Source organism: Acipenser ruthenus, chromosome 9, assembly GCF_902713425.1.
Source record: "Acipenser ruthenus chromosome 9, fAciRut3.2 maternal haplotype, whole genome shotgun sequence".
Taxonomy (NCBI): domain Eukaryota; kingdom Metazoa; phylum Chordata; class Actinopteri; order Acipenseriformes; family Acipenseridae; genus Acipenser; species Acipenser ruthenus.
Genome location: NC_081197.1, coordinates 5,816,474 through 5,833,189, shown reverse-complemented (window position 1 = coordinate 5,833,189; position 16,716 = coordinate 5,816,474). Strand labels below are relative to the sequence as shown.

The 16,716-nt window shown below is 37.4% G+C and overlaps 1 protein-coding gene across 5 annotated transcripts in view; it reads right to left on the bottom strand.

The window, feature by feature from the left end:
- LOC117962480 (contactin-5-like) overlaps positions 1 to 16,716 on the bottom strand; it is a 216,380-nt gene that overhangs the window by 27,922 nt on the left and 171,742 nt on the right. For all 5 annotated transcript variants that reach the window (XM_059030945.1, XM_059030946.1, XM_059030943.1 and 2 more), the window contains 5 exons: positions 15,009 to 15,111; positions 12,215 to 12,396; positions 9,206 to 9,342; positions 8,417 to 8,546; positions 4,506 to 4,656 (listed from right to left, as the gene is read on the bottom strand). In XM_059030945.1, the coding sequence (XP_058886928.1) occupies positions 4,506 to 4,656; positions 8,417 to 8,546; positions 9,206 to 9,342; positions 12,215 to 12,396; positions 15,009 to 15,111 (703 nt within the window). The remainder of the gene's footprint in view (positions 1 to 4,505; positions 4,657 to 8,416; positions 8,547 to 9,205; positions 9,343 to 12,214; positions 12,397 to 15,008; positions 15,112 to 16,716) is intronic.

The following is a 16,716-nucleotide window of genomic DNA, read 5'->3' as shown; positions in this document are numbered from 1 at the left end:
CATCACAAAACAATCACAGGATTTAACACAGTTGTGCACAATTGGCACTTAGCAACTTTGCAGCCATTCTCACTCCTTCCAGGTTTGAGAAAGTTCATACTGCATTTCTCCTCATGATGCATAAATAATGAAGACTCTAATCGCGAGTGCTGCCAACCTATAACTTCTCATTAGCACCAGCAGTTTGCACGTTTTTCTATTATTTGCGTCAGGCATTGTCAAAAAATAGAGTCTCAAATCTAATTTTCTATTTGTGGAGCTTCTTGCAGTTTGCACTGGACATCTTCAACCCAGTCTTCTTCAGATTACAATGCTGGCTGCAGTGATGTCTTTCACTAATGGGATTAATACTTTCCATTTAGAAAACAAAAGGCATGAACATTAGCTGAAATCCATGTTAATTACAAACCTTCACCAACTCAGCCCAGCTGTCAATGTCAGATAAAAGGCTATGTGCTGCACTGTTTCGATTCAATCCAAGCTCTCCCAGCTATTGAGCTTCTTCTAATTCAGTAATGACTTTTCCGGCAACTGCTAATGATTGCAAATCTTTACACCTTAAAGGGCAGACAGGCCACAAGTAAGGTGTATGTCATTAATATTACTGGCTTGTAAAAATACTGATATTCTCTCCTATTCCTCGGGGAGTCATACTCAGTGCAGTCATGTTCTTAATACAACTTACTTTTCAACTGCTTGTGAATTTCAATAGTAATACATTATATGCATTGAACGTACTACAAATTGAATAATGCTATTGTTATTTAGACAGGTGGTCTTTTATATAGGTTTAGCTGTATATAGAGCCCCTTTTATACAGGCTCAGTGTACCTATTTCTCCAAACTCTTCTAATAGAATTGTCGAACCAAAGCACACAACTATCCAGCATTAATATTATGTTGGAATTCTCTTGCCTAATTTCAATAGAGTTATGACAAATGGGCAGGCCAAGTGAGAAGTCTGTGTGTCGTCTGTGCTCCCCAAGCCAATCCTTGGCCCATCTGTAGTGACAGATAGTAGGCACTGTCACTGTCATCTGCCATGATACTGCTATGACTGCTACCACATTACCTCAAGCGCTAGATCTTGATCCAACTGAGGTCCTTTGGGATGAACTTGACTGATATCCGTGGCAAGGCAATACGTAAACCCAAATTATAACTTTCTTTTCCCAGCTTTGGAAGTTAAATGGTATCTATTATATTATAGTGCTATATTCTACAGTAACTCTTGCTACCGTTGACAGGGTGCCCCTGATAGCAAGGTGCTGTGCTGTATAAATATCTTCAAGCAAATAAAATCAAAGTTGTGAAGGCTTCAGTTGCTCCAACTGAAAAGCTTCAGGAATGAGGATCATGAACATCCCTAATGAAAAGTCTCAGATTAAAATGACACTCTGTTCATTCATCACCATTTTCTCATGTGGAATGGTTCTCCAGATAATTTCCTTTTCTCCATAAATCAGACTCAAAAGATCCACTAAAGGGTATGAATTAGACATCTGACATTTAATTAAGTATGTAGTGCTTTAAGCGACTATTTATAAACAAACATAAATCACACACTGTAGTACACAGAAGAGGATTTCTGATCCTGAGGAGAAGCCGGTTTAGAATACTCTGACTGTGAAATAAACAAACATTCAGAGCAGGATTTCTGCAACCTGATTGCCACAGAACCAGGGCATGTCATTCAGTATGTTTGACTGAACTAGTAAAGGGATTTAAAAAACAAAACAAAACAACAACAACAACTTTCCATTGTTCTAGCTTCCCAAAAGCTTAACCTTAAACTTTTTTTTTTAAATGTACAATTATTTCATCCCACATTTACTTCCCAATTTGTAATTCCATTATATATGCATCCCTGTATTTAAGCAACTCCACACAACAGCTCAAGGAACCTGAAGTGGTGAGCTACAGACCCTTGGAGGATAAATGTGTCATTGAGTGCCTGGCCAGTAGGTGCCGCTGTAGAGCAGTAAGATGAAGCAGTCCCTGTCTGCTTTACCTCCTAAATCCGCGGGAATGCCAAGACCATATTCACTGTCGGATCCCTAGCCCAGATCAGCAACACGATCCTGCGTGACCCTGACTGTATGACTCACCATGCACACCACAGGGTTGTGACTTTGGTACCATGTTAGCCACTCTGAGATTACCAATATATTAATAATATTCAACCAGAATTGCACTGTATATGATTTAATCCTATTTTTGATTCCACGCCTTTCTAGAGGTGTGAACAATTGGGACGGTTTGCCTCAACTGTATTTATATTTGACTTTAAGCTACTGTACACACTGAAATGATAGAACGGATTGGATTTAGAGCCCCTTTGAACAAACTGAATTTTGCTCAGCAAGAAAGTGTAATGAACAGAATAGAAACTGTCTGTTAAATAATTATTATGTGTAGGCTAGCATTGTTAAATCACTGGGGCAATGTATTTGCTTCTAATAACTGCTGTTTTGTTTCTTTTGTAACTAAGCAACAATCACCTTTTACCACCACCTTCTTATACACAGCAACTCCTGGGTTCTAATTCTGCTGTGCAGTAGTGTTTTGACTAATTGGGCGAATTCTGGGTTTACTGTCAAAAGCACAAGATAAGCAGAGAGAGAATTTAACAGAATCCGACATAACACCAGCGAAAACTTATCGTGCAAGAATGACTGGAGCCATGCCGTCCTGTCTTCCATTCTCTCCGTATATTATCTGTTTAATAAAAACATCTTTCTGAGAGCCACGTATGTAGAAATTAAACTACCTATTAATAACCATATATGGAAATTGTTTGTATTTCAAATCCTGTGCCTGTCTTATGCTTGAGCAGATAAAACTCTCTTATGTATAAATGATGACGCAACCCAGCGTCTGGGGCTCAGGTACATCCTACTGAGAATGGAGTTGCTCTGTTTGTATTCTATTACCACAATAAACTATACTTTGTTTTTTAACGACCTTTACACTGCTGTGTGTTTTCTTACATTAGTATCTTTTTTAAACTGTTTAAATAATGAGATTTGATCAAAAATCCTGCTGTACAACATATCTACATGTGCCACTCTGATATAACACTGCTCCCAAGTACTTTATCATAATAACTATAAGAAGAAGAAAAACCAAAAAAAACTTGTACTGTTTTGGAGCTCTTCAAATTGAAACTTTTCTTGCTCCATTTGTCTCCAAATCACAGTCTTCATGGAGTTCTTCTTCACAGTTGGTTTGCTTATCCACTGTAAAGAAAGCCTATGCCTGATATAAGAATGCATTGCTTAGAAAATTACCCGTTTCAGGCAGACATTGAAACATTGGTTAAATGAGCACATCTTTAGGATAGGGTTAGGGACCATGTAAATAATACTTTGACAGTTTTTTTTTTCTTTTTCTTTACAAGAAAAATGTAATAAGCATTCAAATTTTCATTCCAGGCTTGTCAGAGCTAAATTGGAACATGATCAGCGTTGAGGCACGGATTGTTCAGAACTCAGCGGAGTGTGAAATCAGAATTAGACAAAACACAGAGATGAGAATAAATGCTGGCAAAGGCTCATTTACAAGCGCTGAGGTGTTGACACGAACATGGGAATGTTTATTACTGGCCTTTTCTAGGGCTGGGAAATGATACAGACACATTCAGAGATATGAAGAACAGACTTTCTCTTCACAGAAAGAGGGATTTATTTGGGGGATTTATTTTTTCCTTTGCTCTTGATTTCTTTTCATTTTAAATTTTTCTCCCAATTAAGCACTGCCACGGCAGGGTAGGGGCTAGGTCAGCTGGGGAGTCCTTGGACGAGCACTTGTGTCCTCCGAAACGAGTGCCGTCAGCCATCCGCTTATTTTCGCTCTGCCAGCCCGCCGTGCAGCCATATCAGAACTTACAGCATCAGAGGACCATGCAGTTCTGAATTGTGTACAGGACAGCCTGCAGGCGTCTGGCCAGCCACAGGGGTATTTGGTTGGAACTTCCATCCACGGTAGGCAGTGGCATAGCTTGGATTCGAACCGGCAGTCTCCAAGCTGTAGGGTGCACCCCTTTGCTCTTGATTTCTAACAAGGAACTAAGCTGTGCAAAGCACCCATTACTGAACACTGGATGATATATATTTGTTATTATAAATGATTCTTGAAAAAAATAACACTGGGAACACATGAAAATACACAGAAAATCAATCTTTACATATTTGCTAAATTATTATACCGTTATTATACCGCGTGGCATCGCAGTTCATATAAATCCCAAGCATAGACTTTTGAGGAGCTTTACTTGTTGTTGAATAACTGAACATGCAACTGAAGCGATCATAAACTGACTGCCTTTATTAAGCTGAAGATGGTCCACTTTTATGGAGCTGAGATAAGCAAGTGCATTCCAACACTGGCTGTACATAGCAAATTAAGTCATAAGTCAGTTTGAATTCCAATAAATGGCTGTTGCTTATCCCAGCCTTGCCTCTCCATTTGCTTTGCCTAATATGCAAGGCCCAGCATCTTCTTACCTCTTGTTTGGAGGAATTCTCCGGTCTCCTTTTTTCCAGGTGATGTCTGGTTTTGGAGATGCTTGAGGTTTACACTCAAGAATGATATCTTTACCAACAATCGCTGTGACAATTTTCCTTTCTGGGATTGGCTGGAAACTGGGAGCTGAAGCTATTTGGAGAAAAGGGGGAAAAATGTGTATTAGCTCTGATTTTAGCTGGAAGCCGTAACCTTGTTTCTGATCCTGTCAGATAAGCTCAAAATGGATGAGAAGTGGTCAGTACTTCCATAGGAAAGCAAAGGGATGTTCAGAGTGGAGGCTCAGTAAGGAGGACACTTTGGACTGATGCCTTCATACAACCACAGATTCTGTTACTCTCAATAGCTTTCAAGGCCAAATTTAATCTCAAATAAATATGCGCTTCTCTAGATAAACTTGAAAGCTTAGTGTGACATACAGACATAGAGACAGACAGACAAACAGGATGCCTTAATATACACCCAGGTGTTCATAGTATTAATAACTAAAGAACGTCCCTTTCAACTTTTACCGTAATTAGAAAAGTGATTCTTCAGATACATTTTATATAAATGTAAGTGTGACAAACACACAGGCAGCCTCCATATGACCCCCAGGGTGGGACACAATCCACAACTAAAGAATTTTCCAAAGAAATTTCTTAGTAAGTTAGACAACCTTCATACGCCCCACAGCTATTCATCTAGATTATCTCAAAAGATGTTTGTATAACTATCATGTACTAATAGTTTCCAAAGGTGTTTATATAACTATACTCTATTAAAAAATCTCCAAGGGTGTTTATATAACCATAATGTACTGTAATAAGAATATCGAACATACTAACACATTTCTAATGTTATTAATGCTGTACTATGTGGAATTACGTGGCTACAGAAGATTAGTGTATTCATCGTATTCTTATTCTTAGTACTAGTATTGGAGGAGTTACAGATCATTCCAGTTGATATATCATTTATTAGTTACATTTATATTACAATCTTTTAATTTCAATGAAATGCCACAGTTGCAAAAGGCCAGAAAGAGGGATGACATTAAAGAATGGGGAACTTTTTATTAGTTAATGGACACATTTAAAAATCCTTCTGGAAATAATGGAAATCTGGCATTTTAATTTGATTTAAATTAAAATCCCTAGTCAGTGTCTTCAAGTTATAATTCTTAGTTGGGACACTGTAATTAATTTATTATCAATTCCTTCAAGAAGTTAAGGAATACAATGAGGTATACTTATTTAGGAAACAGCTTTTTTCATTAGGCAGTTTTAAACTTCATGAACTTCATTTACATTCCCAGAAACTGATTCCTCCGTCCTTGAAGATGGGCTGAGTCCAGCATCAAAGCAGGGTGGAATTCCCTGGAGAGCATGCAGCAAATAGTTCTGGAGAGGAGTATAATTTCTTTTCTGTATTGAAAAATACAGGCGACTAAATCAAATCCAATAGTTCATTGCCATCTAACAAAGATCAAGCAACCTCCTACTTTCATTTATTTGAAATCATGCTTTGTTAAATGATTTTTTTTAAAAGGTGTTCATTCAATAATTTTTTAATAATTTCTATTTTTAAATATGAAACGGTTAAATATCCTGTGATCTAACTTTCAAGGGCATTTTTATTTATTACTCTTGAGACTTATATATTTTATAGTTTATATTTTACCTTGTCTCTTGCATGAGCATTTCTGTGAAGGACAAGGCATTGCTAAAACAAACTCACAATGTTATAGAATAACTCATATAAAATAAATAAATAAATACATCATTAACAGTCTTCTTTAAGGTCCTATGAAAAGGTAGTCAAAGCAGTTTGTGCCGCACACATTAAGCAGGATGTCAAGCCACAGTTTTGCTGCAAGGCCTCATCAGGATAAGTTAATGAAAGTTGCGTGATGGTCTGTCGATGCCACCTGACATTCTGACATGCTGATCACAGCAGTGCCTGGCAGCCAGGCTGGCTGGTTACAATCCTTCAGGTGGTAAAACCTCAAACTGCATAAAGCCTTGCAGCCTTGCTTGACATGCGTGCTCCCTTTTGATTGGACCTCATAGAAATGTCTCATGGCATTTTAAAAAACTTCCCATATATATTCCCATATACATTTTGCTTCTGAAAAGACTCCTCAGGGTGGATTGTGCTTATATGCCCTGACCTCAGTGCCTCACAAATCTTTTGAAATCTTTTTAAAACAGGTTTTGCTGAAATATTCAGCGTTTCAAATAATGTTCTTATTAGCAACAACAACAGAGAATCACACAGAACACACATACTATAAAACAGGTAAGACAACAAATATTCAGAAAATATGGACGATAAACTATCCCAAAGTTGAGAAACAGTTGACAACTTTAAACGAAATACAATTCACAAGTTCTAGGATCCCAATTTTTCCTGGAGTCGGTTTGCTGGTGCCTGTAAAGCATATTCAGGGCTAACATTCAAAAGGGTTGCAGAGTGTTGCTGTACAATAACGATGCACAACTGGCTTGAGACAAGTAACATCATAACAACACTGTATGAATGTAAGCTATGCAATATCTGCATTTATGTGTGTGTAGGTATCTATGCATTTATAAATCTACCTATTGGTTCATTAGTAATTAACATTTTGCCTGCAGTGTTCACCAAATTGAAAATGCAAAATCATGCTTCACATTTCTTAGTTTGCAACATTTTATCTGAAGCTGTTTACTCTTTGTCCTTTACTTTAGCCAAAGGCTATTCAACTGTTAAATGAACAATTGCTTTTATTAGCTGCTTTGCAAAACATATATTATTTCTTGTTTACATGCTTCACCCTACATATGTCGGCCTTCACCTTTTAACCTGCTTATCTCCAGATGGCCTAGAATGGCTGCAGGCATCCCCCTGACCAATGACATGCAGGCTGCTGGTTGCAACGTTCTTTCTTTCTGGCAATGTTATGAAGCAGTGCTTTCATTACATATCAATATGTATTTTAAATCTCTTCATTTTTAAATACACACAGGGCCAAGACCAGCTCTGAACCAGCTAACCCCCTGCTGTACAGGCGATGGCAGATTGAGAGTAAATCTGTTTCCCCTGCTACACAGAACAGCTTGCTTGAATGACTTCTTTCCAGTGCGATTCTGTGTTTTTTCTGCACAGTTAGTTTGTTGCATGGTGTGTTCGCAGGTTCCCATACTGTTGGTCCCTACCCACCGTGCTAAGCTGCAGTAGGAAACTTTCTTTAGCTACAGTAAACTGCACATTAATCTGCTGCAGATCAAATTACAATGGAGTCCTTTCACTTGACTACTGCTAGGGCCACAGATTGTACAAGAAATAGTTTAGCTGCTCAGTGGCAAAAACTATCCCCCTCTGGGTGACAGCGCCGACCTTTTGTCCAGAAGGATCTTAAAAGAAGGGATCTGAGTGGCTCAGCAGGATAGTCCACTAACATGCCTGTTGCCTTTGGAGGTTGTAAGTTAAATTAATTTTGTCCAGACCAAGCACTCAGTGGACACTTTTTCACATCACTATGACTGCTTTATACAGCACCCAGGACTGGAGAAAGGTAGAGGCTGCTCAGGTCAGGGCTGCAAAAGAAAACTTTCACGACATTAACACAGTGCATTACAGTGCCATTTTCCCCTCACCTTTTCATATTGATTCTAATAATTTCACAAACTAATGTTAAAAGTATAATGGGTCTTTCAACATGAACCTTGACAATACAGTAATTTATTCATCCAGCGCGTTAAATGGTCTGCTGTGATTAACGTTGATGGAAATGTTGCTTTTAAATGTGAATGTGGTTATTACAAAACGAGATGGATTTTTCAATAATTTTCAATAAATAATAAGCCAACATGGAAATCAAATAAATATGTTTATTTATTTATTTATTTATTTATTTACAAATTATTACCTAAAATCTTCAACTCTGCACTGGAATAAATGGCTCCGTGTTTATTCTCTGCCACACACTGGTACATCCCAGCATCCGACTGATGTAGACTCTTTATCAGCAGCTCACCATTGACCATCTCCGTTCTGTTCTGTAAGACAATACCAACTTTACATGTTTTTTAATTAACTTTCCTAATCAGTTCTTCCAGAGAGTAAATATTTTCTTGTTTTTTTTAAACAAGAGACATAACATTTTACGATTATGAGTGGGGGGAGTAGGATTTAAATAAGAGGCACTGTTCTGTAGGCGGGGACAAAAGCACCCGAATATATATATATACACACACACACACACACACACACACACACACACACACACACACACACACACACACACACACACACACACACACACACACACACATACACACATACACACACACACACACACACACATACACACACACACACACACACACACACACACACACACACATGCAGTAGATACTCTTTAACTGCGAATTATTTCATTTTTTGTTCAGGGATTTCATCTTTCATCCTTTAAATTTCTGCTGCAGCGCTGGTTAAAATTAAATCTGCTTTCTTTAAAAAGAGATACCGATAATACATGTATTATTCTATTTATTATCTAGATTATCATCAAATTTTTTGATGCACTTTTGATTTCCCTTGACTACCACTGAATCTAGGTTGCATTTTTTAAGGCCCCCCCCCCCCGGTTAAATCTTGGTGGTGTTATTGATGGTGTACAATTTTGCCGAGCCGATGTTAACAAAGTGACCTGTACCCGTGACAGCAGCGGTGCACCGTTCCAGAGCCAGCGGTAGCTGGGTCGTGGCTTCCCTGTAGCCTTGCAGTCCCAATGGAGCTGCTCTCCGCTGTCTAGCTGGGTATCATTAATCATCCGAATCCACTGAGGATAAGCTGGGAAAGAAAAAAAACAAAAACAATGAGTCTTTTTATCAGCTTTATGCATACCTGACTTCTTTCTTACAAGCGCACATCATGTAAGTGTAGTGCCCTGCTGTTTAATAAAACACATTACATTGTTTATTTCACAAAGCCAGCAGGCTAACCAGTATTATTTTTTATTTTATTACTCAGCTCATCATAAATTAGGCTCATAGAAACAGAAAGTGAAATAACAAATTGTTGTCTGTGCACATAAAGACAGTTATCCCTGCTGTATTTGACTGCAAGCTTGGCAGTTGGCTGTGAAACTTAAAATATGTCTTCTGAAATCCTAAATGGCATTGAGATTACTGCTGCATTTTTTATTTCAGAATAATCAGTACGATCTCTTTATATAGACAAGGCATGTTTCCAAAGTGTCTTTTGCCGAAGTTGTTTTCTATAGTCAGCTAAAAGTGCGTCCAGGAATCCTCACTGGAACAACAATCTGGACTAAACACATACTCTTGTGCCTTTAAATATCATCCCTCTCAGTTGATTCCAATGTTATTCCCCCTAGTAGCATGCAATAAATATTGATTACACGCAAAAAAGCTTGTAGTGCTATAAAAGCAAAAGCCGTGATGAAGGAGACCACGCCAAAGTTTAAATTGAACTGAAAGGGTAGCTGTACTTATTGTTCATTTGTATTTTGGACTAATAATTTAAAAAATGCATTCTCATTGAAAACTATAGCACCTATTTGCAGCAGTGTGGATGGATTGAGAGAAATGTGCCTTGGCCTCAAAGTTCATTTAACATGCTTTACAGAGAGAAGAGAGACTGATCTGACCTTTGCCAAAGGCTGCGTGCTGGCTGTTATCAGCCCTTTCTGTGATGAAGCACACAATGTGGCTTTCACACAAATCTAGTCATCTCCCAGGTCACATGTGTCATGATGAGCACCAGTGGCCTTGGGAAAAACAAGTTTTATCCCATCTATACCAAAAATAAAAAATGTGAAGACATGTTTATTGCTACACCTCCTTTTCTTTTATTTAGGGCAGCCGGTGCATGAACCTTCATCATAACGGGGATCTCACAAATCCCTGTTCATTTAATCACATCGGAAGAAAGGTGTACAAATCATTTTATTGCACACAGCTTTTGTGATGAGTGATACAATAAATACAGTTTTGATCACAAGCACAGAAGAAATACCATATACAATACAATATTATGTAACAATTGTGTGTCATAAAGTACTTAATCTATTGAATGTTTATTAAAATGTAACTCAACTTCAATAAATGGATAATTGCATACCAATTAAATATTTATGTCAAGCATAAAGCGTTATCCAGTATGAATACAATGTACAGTATACTGCACTACAGCCTTTCTCGTGATGATTCCCCCCTCTCTTGTGAATTTTGCCTTTCCATTCAGAAGAGCAGGATTTACAGGTAACAGTGTGTGTGACTGTTGCTTATCTTACAGAGATGTCTGTTAATATTTTAATACTGAGAGTTTTAATAAAATAATATCATGTGAGATGGCCACACGAAAAACCCATTACTAATGTTGAGGCAATGCTTTTATTTTTCTTTGGTGGAATGCACAGTTAACAAATACTATGCACTTCCTTACAAGCATTACCAAAACTAGCCACAATTCATATATTTAGAGCTTTGAGTTACTGTACAATTTAGCTTAGAAATAATATAACTATTAAATTAATCTGGAAGAAGGCAAGATCACACCTTGGGGATGGAGAAGCAATGCAATCAGTCTATCTGAACTTTAACAAAGAAGAAAAATCGATGAACAAATTATTGCCCCTCCAGATATCAACAAAAAACAAGATACATCTGCATAACCTTTCAGCAACTAGCATCCACCAAATTATATTTAAAAAAAAGAAATCAATTTCTATTAAGTATATACAGTGTTATAAAGAAATTACAAGGCACAGCACTTCAACTTTTGTTTAATCATTTTCTAGGACTATTACAGTCAACACTTAAAACCCAGAAACCAGTTGATAATTAACACATACACATGTGCATGTAGAAGCAATTCAGACATTATTATTAAAGTATTCAGAAATAATAGAGCTCCGGCAACTCTTTTTAATTGGTTCTGCCAATAATTCCTAACTCTGGTTTAACCAATTTTATCTTGGGCAGTGGTAATTGGTACTATATCTGGATTACAGTTCTGGTTGTAGGTATGACATGGTTTCTGAAATTCCTTCAGTCGTTCAGTTCTGGGTGATGCAATCATGTAACTTGTGTTCATATGAAATCAAGCTAACTCTCAGAAAAGGCTCATGTGGGTTCAAAGGCTCTCCTCAACAAAACTGGGCACAGACGCCAGTTTCAAACAATGCCCAGAAGAGTAAACACAGCACAGAAATCAAAACCTCTCCACAGCTAAACTTTAACAGCCCTGAGGCTACAACAAACACAAGTACCTCTGGGTATTCTATCAAACTAGGGGACTTGAAATGTTACTATTAGTTTTTCTGTGGGCTTTTACTAGTGTAGTGAGAAGTAAAACAGTGATCTACAGAAGAAAAATAATTCAGAGAACCCATCTATCACCCATTCCAAACCAAACTTCAAGGCCCACAGATTAGGAAATACAGCTCTAAAGATCACGGAAATCCCAGCCACACTTTGCTAGCTGAGCAAGCACTCTTTAGGTAAAATAAAGAACCATTTATCATATGCCATCTGTTATAAAAAAATAAACAAAAAAACATTTGAGTTATAGTAAAAAGCTACACCTGAATCCCTGAAGAAATAGTCTGGCATTACCCAAAGTGTCTTAAGGAGATGTAATTGTCTATTTTTGCATGATTATGAAGATGATCATTATACACAGCTTCCCGCACACTTACTGTACACCTGGAGCTGCCCTCGGAAGATGTTCTTTCCTCGAGAGTTCTCTGCTTTGCACTCGTACGTCCCAGAGTCGTCCAACTGCACGTTTGGGATCTCCAGGACGGCCTGGGACTTACGCAACCTCGCCTTGTTGGGTATGTTCCCGTTCACCTTCCTCCACGAGATCGTGGGAACAGGGCTGGAACATACAAAAATGGTAATTTGAAATTAAAAGTTATCTTTAAAACCCATACCATAAAAAACAAATGGTTCCAGCAAGGAAGATGCGCAAAACCAAGTTTAAAGCAAGAACTGTGCAAGGATGATACAAGGATAAGGAAGGATTCCATGCAAGATTTGCACATACATCAAGGGATGTATGGATGACACGAGAAATTTGCAAGATTTGTGCCAGGTATGATATTAAATCCTTCCTTATCCTTGTACCATACTTTCATAGTTCTTGCTTTAAACTATGCATTTTATTGCCTATATTGCTTAATCCTTTTTTTCATAAAGGAAAGACATGACAAAACATATTACATGAACCTTAGGTTCCTTATGTAGTCTTATTTAAGGGTCATTCGAGTTCAAATGGGTTGCTTGACCCCTTATGTCAATGGTTTATAGCAATTAATTATTGTTACAAAGCTCTTCTACCCTTGAACCATTTTCTCTATTACATGTACCATCAATCAAGATTTGGTCCACTGGAGCTGGCATGATCTTCGCCACGATTGATTAGCCACAAAATAGGGTCCTACTTTATTTCTGGACTACTATGTGCCATATTTGAGAAATTCATAGACTTTTGGGAGAAAAACAATGTAAGCCTATACCCTTCTGAAAAAAGAAATTGAAAAAATCTGCACAGTAAAACTGTTCTTGATGGAGCTTAAAAAAAGTGTATTTACATTCCCCTACTGAGCATCAGACAGGGGTTTGATAATCATATATGGCTTATATGCCAAGGGCAGGCTGCAAACGTATGGTTTGCAGTACTGAACATTTTGTGCTATTGCGGTAAGTTCTCTAGATGCAGAATAAGTGCTCCTGCCTTTTTAGTTTAACAAAGAGCTGTCAATCTTGCCTCTGCTCAGCAGCGTGCTGTGCAGCTTGACAGACAGGTGGAGAATGACCCCAATTCAATCTCCATTTTCACTTTCATAGAGATTGACATTTCCTAATAAGATCTGTTAATCAAATCATTAATTTGCAAGTAAAGAGGGAACTCAGTCAGGAATACTTGCCAATAACATAGGAACACTGCCAGTCTCAAGGTGTATGAAATCTGATCCTGCGCTTAAAAGAAGCGATCCAGGTTCAATCTTAGTTTGCATCAAACACTTTCCTGGCTTCTCTCATTAAAAGCAATGGATGAGATCTAATGTCTCAAATCGGTTGTTTAAATAACTTGACTCCTTCCAATAATGAGGGCTGGTAATTTAAATTTAGTCCTGTAACCATGAACCCTATGGGAACAAATATTTGGCAGGTTACAGTTAAAAGACTAAATCCATTGCTTGGTTTATATACCATTGACATTGAAGATCCAATCATTTACACTATAATGGGCCTGATCTGGAGATGAATGATTTACTTTACGCTAGAACTGGTTTGGAATACTGGAATTATAAATCTTAGAAAGAATACAAAAATGCAATAACATTCAGCATCACTGTGGACATGTATTGACCACTTTACATCACTCAGGATGTTTGCTCACTAAATATTTAGGTTTACCTAAATAGATAATGGTCATATATCTTCAAAAAACATGCAAAAGATATTAACAAGCAACAATATTAGTACGGCAAATATTATCTGTTTACTACCAAGCGGGTTCATTTTACCCCAAAGAAATGTGTTTCTAGAAATACAGACAGCCAAGACTGCATATGGCATTCAACATGATATCTTCTGGGGTTAATTAGTAATTACCAACAGGAACAAACTTGTTGGCAAATGTTTACTGTGTTTATAACAAACTATTCATAATGTGGACGTTGTTTGTTTTAATATTCATGTACCCCAAATATTTGAAATGGGGGCTCCTTTGGAAATGAGACATTGCAAAGGGAATTGCCTAGTTGAAATATTTTAATACAAGAAACATATATTAATAAAAAAAAGCCATGTTGTAACTGCAAGTAGCTGTCAGGGACCAAGTGGACTGTGTTGTCAGTGTAATTTTATATATATACATATATATATATATATATATATATATATATATATATATATATATATATATATATATGCATTCATCCATAAATAATGTGGATTATGTAAAGCAGTCTGTAGGCTCCCTTTGTACAAAGTGTGGCTTCACTTGAGGGCTAATATTGATAGATTAAGACTCAGAGGTTACCAAAGAAACCAATGGTGTGTTATTGTTATTATTCATTGTGCTGTACACTTGAGATAATGTCAGTAGCCTGAGGTACTGTACTATATGTTTCCAATATAGGCAATACATTGCCGTCACAGTTTATTGATGCACAATGTAACTATCCCATTGTTCTGGCTAAAATGTACTGAGCAAGATATGTGAACCACTGTCGTGATCATGTCATTTTAGAAATATTGCATAAAGAATATCTTTATCATCATGGTGCTTGTTTTAATACCCAAGTACTACAGTATATAAATTTGGGAACAATGAAAAAAGATCCATACATGTTTCAGATGAAACCACTGAAGTCTGAAGTTGACTTTGAACATACTTCTTACAATGGCAAATAACACAATTAGAACATAAGAAAGGTAGTAGCTCCCTGTTCTCAAGACATTTTTTTAGTGTGTACTTACTTCCCTAAAGCAAAGCACTCCAGCTTTACAGTGACCCCCTTGGCAGCAGTAACTGTCAACGGAAAATGAACCTCAATTTTAGGCTCATATTCTCCCATTATACCTGAAGGAAAATAAAGAGAAGATGTTATACCCATAGTTGTAGGTATTATACAATGAACTGTATTCATAATTATTATTGTAACAGCAGTTGTATAATCACTTAGATTTTTAGGATCATTTAAAAGAAAAAAAAAAAAAACTACCGGAAGTCTACCGGAAGACATAACAGTAGTATTTCATGTGAACTTTCAAAATGTCACATTTTTCAATTTGTGTCAGTTTTTTCTTTAAGTACAGGTATATGGAAAACTACAAAGCAGCATGTAATTCAATATGTTAACGTAACATTATTCAGCAGGTTTCACTAGAGAAAATTAATTATTTCATTCTATAGGGTGCTGCAAAACGTTTGGCCAGAGCTGTAGACCATTTTTAAAGGAGACACGGAATGACAGTTCACGGAATGACACATACTTTTCACTGCATCCAGGTCGGGTACATTACATTCTTTCCATATTTTATTGCTCTGCTGTGAATATTTTTTTTCCATAGCAGGATTACAAAATGGCATACTGGCTTTCAGTAATATCCAGTCCGCACTTCATTTTGCAACACCACAGACAGCATATGTCGTAAAATGTAAACCCCACTGGGATGTAAAAGGGGAATGCTGTCTCTGCAGCACAGAGGACTGTCCTGATTGGTACATCTCACTCATTATGTTAATGACTCTGGCTTAGATTCACATTCTGCTACTTATGGGAATTCCACCCTGCTTCCTCACATGGCTGAGTGGAACATCGACTCGTGTATATTGTGTGCTGGGGCTGGTGGTTTGGACATGGGAATTGTCTCAAAAACCGTACGACACTAGAGAAAATTAATTATTTCAAGAAAATCTATTTTTTGTGGATCTATAGCCTGACCTTAAATGTTCAGTATGTCTTTTAGTTCTATAAAAGTTTCTGTTCCTATTATGTAGCTCCAGCCGGATACAGAACGATGCTAACAATACAAACCCTCTTTCTCCAGAGCGAGAGATAGGAAAGGTACTCTTGTTTTATTACTTGGATGAATTGTGACCCATGATGTGTGAATAAAATTATTAAAACAATCAGGATGATATATCTCTGTGATACAGACAGCACGTGATACAGAAACGGTAAAGTAACAAGCTTCTTTGAGACACTGCTGCTTTTCTGTAAACTATGAAGTGTAATGCCACGTTCTCCTCTGCATTGGTAATGTCAATGCTTACAGATGAGAAGCTAGACGTGACCAGAAAAAAATTGCTCTTATACATTACCTACTGCTTCTGCACTATTAACAAAACGCCGTTTTTAAAAAATATATAAATGCTGTTAAAAATACTTTCTAAAAGTTGAGCTACAGAGTGCTAACCTACAGAAATGTATGTAGTTAATTAGACATGTTATGTGATCCCAACAGGTTCTCTTTGAAGGCTCATTATGACTGAGCTTCTAAAAACATCATCTCGGGAAGCTGACAGTTAACACAGCTGGCCCAAAGGCAACACTCTCTCCTCCTGGTGGGATAATCTGCTGGACACTGACCTTAATTCAAAACTCAGAATAAAGTGCATGCATTGGTGGCATGGTGCTGAGGTATGGGCTATTTATTTTAATGAGGCTTACAGAAAACAACC